Raw genomic sequence first — 9,482 nt, 5'->3', positions numbered from 1 at the left:
CCCTGGGCGAGGAATGACCTCACTGTTAGTTTCTGCCCAGGCTTGAAGAAGGTGGGGAGCAAGACCACATGCGGGAGCTGTCCTGGCCTGCTAGTTCCAGTCTTGCCACACCCTAGTCACTTGTGTCTAGGGGAATGTTTTCTTGTGCCTCTGTTTACCTAACCACCCTATTTGAGCCAAAAGCATTCTTTCCACATAAAAACCCCCAGAGTCTTGCGCTAACCTAGGCAGATAGTTTCCCACTGGGGCACATGTTTAAGGGCTCTGGGGTAGAGGTGGAAGTTCTCAAGGGTTGAGGCCATTGCCTCCATGTCTTTTAACTCAGGGTCTGGTCACCGCCCCGCTCTTTCTTAAGCACTGCCCTCCGCAGCTGCACTGCGGCGCCTTTAAACCCTCTCGGCCCTTGCCCCGCCCCTGGTCCGCCCCGTCCGAGGCGGGAGCAGGCTGAAAACCCCCGGCCCCGCCCGGGCGATCCACTCGCGCTGCGGCCCCCGCCTCGAGTGCGCAACTCTCCGACCCACGTGAACCGTAAGCTGGAGGGAAGGGTCCTTGAGGGCGTGGGATGTGCGCGGTCTCTAGAAAGCAAGAATCCCGAGCCTGCGGCTCGCTCCAGTAGGCTTGCGGATCGAGGGCTGGCAGGCAAGGGTCCGTTGACTGCCCTGCCCCGCCCTGGGCTGTCAGGTTCGTCCCCAGGCTCTGACCCCCGCATTGTTGAGCGATGAGGTCAGGCGGTGTTGCTAGTGCATAGACGGGGCGTTCGTCGGGATCGGAGACTCTGGGACTGCGCTCCGCCCGCCGGCTCCAGTCCCGGGTCTCGCTGGGGCGAGAAAAGGAGGGGGTCACGGATTATACGGCTGGCCCGGAGTGATGCAGGGTACAGGGTTCCGGCGCCCACCCTTGGCCAGCTCCGCGCCGCCGGGTCTTCCCAGGCGACCCTTCACTTCCTGGTTCCAGGAGCACGTGTGGGTGCTGCCTGCCCTCTTCGTTTCTGAAGCTCGTTTTTCTGAGGACTGGCTGTCGCGAGTTGGGGCGAGGGGCCGCCGTGCTCGGGTCCTGCAGTGGCCTCGCCTTCTCGGGTTTGGGCGGGGACTTGAAGTTCCAGTCCTCTCCAGGAGGGTCCCTCGACCTCAAGCATCTGGGAGGTTGCAGCCCAGACAGCGCCTCGGGGTGCCCTGCCTGTAGGAGGCGGTATTGGGGGAGGATGGCTGCTTTCCAGGCTTCCAGCCTCTACGGGAGCCGACGCCCCCACCCCTTGCCCCCTGCTGCTGGGAAAGTCGGTGGTGGCCGCGGGCGGGCAGGCGGGCTGCCCAGACCGCTGCGTCACCCCAGCGGCGGGCGGGGGGTGATTCATCCCAGTAACGGCCTAGGGCGTGGTGACTGGGGGCGACTGTTGGGGGGCGGACCAGCAGGACCGGAAATCGACTGCCGCAGACCTCTCCCACCCCCCTGCCCCGCGCGCTCTGCTGGAGCCCCTTCAGGTGATGTTCTGGGGAAGCTTGGTATCCGCGAGCAGAAAGAAGCAGGGTAGAGGTGAAATGGGGTAGAGGACTAGTATGGGGATCCGGGGTAGGAGGAGACCCGTGGTTCTCCTAGTTTTCTGACTCCAGAGCACCAGAGGGACAGCTCCGGGTCTGTAACCCCACTTTCAATTTCTCCTTCCTAGTCCACAGGGAAGACTTCAAACTGCAGAGGAGGCCAAGGTAGGGTGAGGCCAGTGGGCCCCTACCCTTCCAGAATCAACAAATAAGTCCAAGTGCAATTCTTCCCCCACGCCCCACCCCAGCCCCTCTGGGGATTGGCCTCTAATCCTCCCCCCTCCACCCTACCCCATCCCTTCTCCCCCTAGAATTTTCAGCTATGGGGCTCTCTAGCTCCGAATGGACCTTCTGTTGCCAGGATATTTCTTCTGAACTATTTCCTTGAATCTACATGGAATCTACCCCAACACTTGTAACTTCCTTCTCCACATGCTTCTATTCCCTCCACAGCTGCTTCCTTGAGGAATCTCTTGCACCTGTCTGTACCTGTGAAGCTACCCCTTTCCAAGGATCCCACTTCTGCTCCCCCTGCCGTGCCTCTGATCCCGCTTGGCATCTCCTGACCACTTCTGCACAGAGTGGCTGTTTCTGCCTGGTGCCCCCACCCTGCCCCATTCCTGTGTTTGGTACACAGAAGCCATGGCAACGGCCCCCCCCCATACCCCTCCTCCCATGCAAGCTTTGTGGCTTCCTGTTTGTGCAGCTTCAGCTTTCTCTGCTGCTCCCTGACTCGATAGCAAGGGGGCTGCCCCACGGTGGCCCCTCAGGCGTAGGTCTCCCACCGCCCCTGCTCCCTGTGGCACTTCACTTTGGAGGCAAGGGTTCCCACTTCGCTTTTTCAGGATAGTCTAAATGGCACCTCTGGGTTGGGAAGTTCCCCTGTGTCCTCTCTGCACAATGAATGGAGAGTCCCTTTGTCTTCACAATTCAACACCCCTGCCCGGAGCCCTGGAATCCTCCCACCCCACCCCCATGTCCGCCTTTTCTTTGGCATCAGCTCCTCGGCTCGGTGGGGTGAGGTAAGCGTCCCTGGTCCAGCCAGGGTCTGGGTGCGGCTGAGGGCTGGAGTGCCTTTTGCAGCCCTCCCCTCTCCCAGCTGTTGTAACCTCGTGGGTGGGGGTGAGGGCTGTTCCCACTGCTGTCTGGAGTACCTCTGGAGTTCACCTTACTCACTGCCAGCCCATCCCCAAGCTGTGCAGCTGTCTTCCATTTGGACCCCCAGCTCTGAGCATTTCCCACACAGCTTCTCCCCACTCCAGTAGGCAAGTGGCTACCTTCCCTCCTTTAGGGGCGAGCCCCGGGTTCGCCACTGCAGCCCCAGCAGCCACGGCTTCACAGAGGTTGTCTGCTCGTGGGGGTGGGGAGAACAGCTGTGGGCAGGCTGCCTCATGGCTCTCCCTCCTGCCAGAGCTCTGCCTCATGGCTCTGGCACCGCAGGGTCTAGGGCAGTGGCCCCGAGTGGAGCTGAGACATTGCAGCTGGAGCCTGTGACCTTGCCAGCTGTGTCCAGGCTCCAGAGTTTAGGAGGGCTCTCAACATCCATCCCAGAGGTGGGCCTGGGGGGCCCTCCATAGGCAACACTGGAGGGGTCAGGCTTCGGCCCTGCTCTCCCTTCGTAACCCTGGTGTCCGGGTTAATCATTCTCCTGTCCTTTTCTGGCTGTAGTGATCCCTGGGCCTCAGGCCAGTTGGCTCCATGGAGACACAGCCCTGAGGCCCAGGTGACTGCAGTGAAGCTGCTCCCAGAAGTGAGGTCTAGACAAGGGGCTGGGACAAGGTGACTTCTTGGTGGCAGCAGCCTCTGGCCCCCTCTCCTTCCTCCCAAGCCTCCCAAGCCTATGCGGCAGGGTCACAGGCTCACAGAGACTGAGTGGTGGCTGAGCCGTTGGGGCTGGGCTGGGGGCAGGGAATCTTGTCTGCTCTCTCTGCAGACCTCAGCCACTCAACTGGCCTGCCCAACCGGCCTGCCCGCCCCCGGCTAAGTGTGTGTGGGGCTGGTGTGTGGGTCAAGGTCCAGACTGACATTTGTCTGGCCGGGCTTTCAGGCTGGGTGAAGTGGGGGTGGGTTGCTCTTAATGAGGTTTAAAAATAGCTGATTTATGGGGAGGATCTCTGCAGGAAATGTGCAGCCCCATAAGCTGGAGTCAGAAAGAGCAGCCCTTTTGGAGTGTGGGGAGGGGCTGCCTGAACCCAGCGCCGGCAGGGACTGAGGTATGAGGGGGGTTGAGGCAGCTGCTGTCCCTGTGACCTGCCCCGAGGGTCAGGGAGGAGGCGGTAGGAAGACTCATCCTGCTGTGTGCCAGACGTCGTCCCTCAAGCCTGACCTGGCCTGGGGCCAGATTGGGGAGGGGGAGTGTCTCCCTTCCCTCCCCTCCAACTTAGGTGCCTGGTCTGGGGCATCCTCTTTTATGTGCAATCAGGCAGCTCTATTTCAGAGCAGAAAGAAGAGCCCATGGGGAGGAGACGGAGGCAGGAAATGGAGTCCCATCCCATCTCTGGTCCTGGCTCCCCCTTGATGTGTGGCGTTCCAGGACTTAGGCAGGACTTAGGCAGCGAGACGGCGGGTGGGGACAGACTTCCCACTGCGAGGTGTGGTCCTGTCAACTCAGGCCAGCGGTCAGGAAGCCATCCCCCTCCCCGTTCTTCCTGACTGAGGTCCTCAAACTAATATCACCCAAGGCTCCTGAATTAGGCCTTATTCCTGCTATAACAAATTATCACAAATTTTGTGACTTAAAGCAACATACATTTAATATCTTGAGGTGCTAGGTCTCTCTGGCTAAAATCAAGGTGTCTGCAGGGCTGCATTCTTTCTGGGGGTGCCTAGGGGAGATTCCACGCCTTGCATTTCCTAGCTTCTTGCTACTGCTGCTGCTAAGTTGCTTCAGTTGTGTCAGACTCTGTGCGACCCCGTGGACTGCAGCCTACCATGCTCCTCTGCCCATGGGATTTTCCAGGCAAGAGTACTGGAGTGGGTTGCCATTGCCTTCTCCATCCTAGCTTCTTGAGGCCACTTGCATTGCTTGGTCCACGGCCCTGTGAAACTCAATCATTGACTTCCCTCTCATTCTCCCACTTTGACTCAACTGCCTTCCTCTTTCACTTATAATGACCCTTGTTGTGAGTACATTGGGCCCCGCTGGATGACCCAGGGTACTTTCCCTATCTCAAGATCCTTAATTCAGTCACACACGAAAAATCCCTTACGCAATATAAGGTAACATTTGCAGGTTCTGGGAAGTAGGACATAGGCACCTTTGCAGGAGCCATTCTGCCTCCCATTCCTTTTAGAAAGGAAAGTAGAATTAAGTAATACGTGATTTCTCATGGAAAGTCCCATTGCCTAGTGAAATCTGTTAAGGGCCTACCTAGACCTACCTCTCCAGGAAGCCCTCCAGGCGGCTTCTGTGCATATTCCTCCCTTAATTCCTGCGGCAAATGGGCTTCCCTGCTGGCTCAGCAGTAAAGAATCCGCCTGCAAGGCAGGAGGTGTGGGTTCCATCCTTAGGTCGGGAAGATCCGCTGGAGGAGGACATGGCAACTCACTCTGATATTCTTCCCTGGGGAATCCCATGGACAGAGGAACCTGGCGGGCTACAGTCCATGTTGTTTGAAAAGAGTTGAGTTGGCTTAGCAACTAAATAACAACAACATGATCTGTGTAGTTTAATATTCATCCTGTACAACTCTTGTACTTTCGCATGTGCTGTCTTTGTCTCTCTGATGGCATTATGTGCAACTTTAGAATCAAGGATTTCTGTCTCTTCTGCAAGCCCCAGCGCAAATAGTGGGTGCTCAGTGAAAGTGTTAGTTGCTCAGTCGTGTCTGACTTTTTGCGACCCCCTGGGCTGTAGCCTGCCAGGCTCCTCTGTCCATGGGATTTTCCAGGCAAGAATACTGGAGTGGGGTGCCATTTCCTACTCCAGGGGATCTTCCCAACGCAGAGATCAAACCCACATCTCTTGCATCTCCTGCATTGGCAGGTGTATTCTATACCATTAGTGCCACCTGGGAAGCTCAATAAAAACCCGGTGGCTACCTGGCATGGGTTCCCAAGCCACTGCATATTCTTTCTAAATCATTCTCCTTCCCAGACTGGAAAAGGCACAGCTGGGGTTAGGATGACCAGTTTGCCTTTGCTAAAGCTGACCACCCCTAATCAGGAGCTGAACCGCCAATCCTGACCTCATTTACCCTATGTTCTATTCCAGTGGGTTTTATACTTCATTATAGGAGTGGAACCATTCAAATGAAATCTAATGGGAAGCCTCAATATAGTAGACAGGCTCCTGTCATAAGGGTGGGAGAACCCGCAGGGGCCAAGGGGAGATGCTCTCATTTGGCAGCTGTTCTCCCCTCTGGGGCCCATCCGAGGGATTCGGTGTGTGTCCCCGTGGGCAGTGCCCCACTCCACAGGCTGTAGAGTGCTGACCGCGGGCCTGGCTGTGTCCTCTCCCCAGTCCCCCACAGCCACTGCCGCCAGCCTCTGGAATGGCCAACAGGGGACCTGCCTACGGCCTGAGCCGGGAGGTACAGCAGAAGATTGAGAAACAGTACGATGCGGACCTGGAGCAAATCCTGATCCAGTGGATCACCACCCAGTGCCGCAAGGATGTGGGCCGGCCCCAGCCTGGGCGCGAGAACTTCCAGAACTGGCTCAAGGATGGCACGGTGAGCGCAGGGCGCCTCCGACCAGAGGTACCGGGGAGGCGAGCATGGTCTCAGCTGAAGAGAGGAGTGCAACCCTGTCCCTAGCTTTCCTGAGCCCAGGGATCTCCATCGAGCAGAGGCCCTCCTGTTTTTCCTCCCTCCCACCAAGGGAACTGGAAGCCTTAGGTAACAGGAAGGAGGAGGAGCGCCAGGGGAAGAGCTGGGGGAGGTGTGCTCTAGTCAGTGATCCTTGAATAGCATGGCTCACTTTCTGGGCTCAGAGGCAGGGGCTGGGCAGGAAGGAGCCCGAGGCTTTCTCCAGGTGGAGTCAGAACTGTCCTCAGGTAGGAGAGGTACCTGTGTCGTTCTCTGGAGCTGAGGGTGGTGCCCTGTGATCTGTGTGGGCATGGCCTCACCTCTGCTGTCCTCCCCCAGGTGCTGTGTGAGCTCATTAATGGGCTGTACCCTGAGGGGCAGGCCCCGGTGAAGAAGATCCAGGCCTCCACCATGGCCTTCAAGCAGATGGAGCAGATCTCCCAGTTCCTGCAAGCAGCCGAGCGCTATGGCATCAACACCACTGACATCTTCCAGACTGTGGACCTCTGGGAAGGTGGGCCAAGGCCAGGGTCAGGGCACTGTTGTCCAGAAGACCAGAGGTTGGCCTGAGCCATCTCCTCCAGGGAGAAGGGGCAGGTTTCTGGCAGCCTGAGGACAGAGTGGAGTGTGTATGTGTGTGCGTGCTCATTTGTTTGTGTTTTGGTAGAGCAGTTGACCATGTTGGAGGTTGGAATGGAGAACAGGGAGATCAAGAGTAAAGGAATTTGGGGACTGGGCCTGCTGACTTAGTGATAGAGGTGGAAGCCTGCCATTCAGGACCCTAGCCCCGCGGAGGCTACTACAACCCCTCCTTCTTCCCAGGAAAGAACATGGCCTGTGTGCAGCGGACACTGATGAATCTGGGCGGGCTGGCGGTAGCCCGGGATGATGGGCTCTTCTCTGGGGATCCTAACTGGTTTCCCAAGTGAGTATGTTGGGCAGCCCAGGCTCTGGGCCAGCGTGGTGATCGTGCTTACTCCTGTCCCTGGGAAATGCCTTCTACAAAGCACTTCCGCATCCCTTATCTCTATCCTCACGCCTTTCCTGGGATGGCAAGGGACAGTCCCTTTTGCGAGATGAGGGGTGGTGAGCTCAGTGCTCTCTGGGGCAGAGCCGGCACCAGCACTTAGGCCAGAGAAGCCTGTACTCTGCCCTGGGAGGACATTTACCGGGGCAGCCTCCACCCTCCTCCTAACCAGCATTCACTTTCCACCCAGGAAATCCAAGGAGAACCCTCGGTACTTCTCGGACAACCAACTGCAGGAGGGCAAGAATGTGATTGGCTTACAGATGGGGACCAACCGCGGGGCTTCTCAGGCAGGCATGACCGGCTACGGGATGCCGCGCCAGATCCTCTGATCTGCTGTGCAGCCCTGCCCCTGCCCTCCGTGAATGGTTAATATATATGGTTTTTTTTTTTTTTTTTTTTTAGCATTGACATTCCCTGAGAGCCCCTGGGAGCTCTCGCACTCCCTTCTGCCAGGGTTGGGGCCTGGCCTGTCTCTTCCGGGGGTGCCCGACGGTGGCCTCTCCCTTGTGCTTACTAATACATTCCCTTCTCCAAACCCACAAAACTGGACCAACTGGCCTCTTTTCCCCTGGGACCAAGACTGGGGGGGACCTTACCCCCTCTCCGCACCATACCTCTTCTTTTTCCTCTGGCCTCTTCCCTCTGAGCCCTGTGCCCTAATCCATTCCTTAGCTGGGCATCAAGGATGCTGCCTGACGGCCTTCTCCCCCCACAAGTATGCCTTGCCCACAGCTGTGGCTGCAGGGACTTAATTTATAGGGAGGGGCCTGTGGCCGCCGCCACCCCAGCCCCAGCTGGACTGCACTCACCACACTTCGGAGGCAGCCTGCCCTGGCAGAGGCCCCCAGGCTTCTCATTTTCCATCCTTTCTGTGGCTAAGGGGTGGGGGTGAGGGGGCCTGGGAGGGTAGGCTGCTCACCATGGGCTGGGGCTTGAAGAATCTGAGTTTGCTGATTTAAATAAAGAATCTCTGTCTTTTTTTTTTTTGGATGGATTCTGGCTGTGTCTGGGGGGAACCCACTGTGGGGAAGGGAGGGATGTGGGGGAAGTATGGGCACTGGCTCCAGGGAAGAGGGTTTTGAGATGGAAGGTCACAAGTGTCCCCCCATCTTTGACTTCCTTCCCATTCTTTTTCTCACTTGTTTAGGTGAGGGGTTGAGAAGGGACAGGCCTTCCCTGCTGCCTTCAGGTTAAGAGTCATGATGACAGGATATGTGGGTAGCGTCCAGAAGAAGGGGGGCCCTCACCTAGCTGGGCCCTTCCCACAACCAGAACGGCTGTCAGTCACTGCAGGAAGGTGGGGCTGGCCGTCCCCCGAGTCCTGAGTCCTGACAAGTGTCTGGGTTGGAGGCGTCTCCCACAGGCTTGATGCCAGGTGGCTTCTGTTGGAGCTGGCCAGACCAGCTTGGGGGTTGGGGTTGCAGTGGTGGGGGTCTGGTGAACAGGGGCATGAGTGAGCTGGAAGGAGTTGGTGATGACTGGAGGGAGGAAGCCTTGTTGATCAGACACATGGGAGCTGCATGTTCTCGAGAGCTTAGCAGCATCTTCTGGATGGGTGGCCTTGGACCACAATTGTCAAATTTTGGGGTTGGGTTGTCCTGACTCCTACCCCTGACCTGGGCAAGAATGTTCCACCTGTAGTTTCCAACCCCACGGCCTTCCCATCAGATCTGGCATCTCCCCCGAGGCCCTAGGCCGGCCCTCCCCACTTCAGCTCCCACCCCCACCAGCCAGCCTGGCCTCCATTGTCCCTCTCCCCACTTTTACTACCATTTATCTTTGTTTCCTGAGGCGGGAGAAAGCCACAGCATTGTGCCTGGGGGTGACAGAATGTGCAGTGGGTAGATAACCAGAGACCTTCCATTCTCCTTCCTCCCACCCCACTGCGGCTCCCTCTGCCAAGAAGCACCTACTGTGTGCCAGGCCCCAGGCCACTGCTGTGCATTAGCCATTAGCTCAGGGACTCTCTGCCTTATCCAAGCCCCAGCCATGGGTGAGACAGTATTTGCTTGCCTGCTGCACTCCCTTGGGTTGTGGCAGATAAGATAGGCTGCCGCCTCTGTGCGAATTCCCAGGGAGTTAGCTCTCACTCAAGCCCATTATCTCCCAGTTATCTCCCATTCAGGAAGGCTTTGTGGAATGCCAGTAAGGAAGAGTGATGTCATTGCA

General features: G+C 57.6%; 1 protein-coding gene across 3 annotated transcripts; it reads left to right on the top strand.

Annotated features, from left to right (window-relative positions):
* Positions 1-475: 475 nt before the first annotated feature.
* TAGLN2 (transgelin 2) lies at positions 476-8,293 on the top strand. 3 transcript variants are annotated; one of them, XM_086393548.1, is made up of 5 exons: positions 476-528; positions 5,998-6,208; positions 6,623-6,797; positions 7,106-7,208; positions 7,501-8,293. In XM_086393548.1, the coding sequence occupies exons 2-5, from the start codon at positions 6,029-6,031 to the stop codon at positions 7,640-7,642; spliced, it is 600 nt and encodes a 199-aa protein (XP_086249674.1). In that variant the 5' UTR covers positions 476-528; positions 5,998-6,028; the 3' UTR covers positions 7,643-8,293. The 3 variants fall into 3 exon arrangements, with proteins under 3 accessions (XP_086249674.1, XP_086249675.1, XP_086249673.1); XM_086393549.1 differs by having other exon boundaries at positions 476-681; XM_086393547.1 differs by lacking the exon at positions 476-528 and adding an exon at positions 659-962.
* Positions 8,294-9,482: the final 1,189 nt, after the last annotated feature.

Source organism: Bos grunniens, chromosome 3 (genome assembly GCF_055505025.1).
Source record: "Bos grunniens cultivar Pamir isolate PY7600 chromosome 3, Bosgru_T2T1.0, whole genome shotgun sequence".
Lineage (NCBI taxonomy): Eukaryota > Metazoa > Chordata > Mammalia > Artiodactyla > Bovidae > Bos > Bos grunniens.
This window is presented reverse-complemented; position numbering and strand designations above follow the sequence as displayed.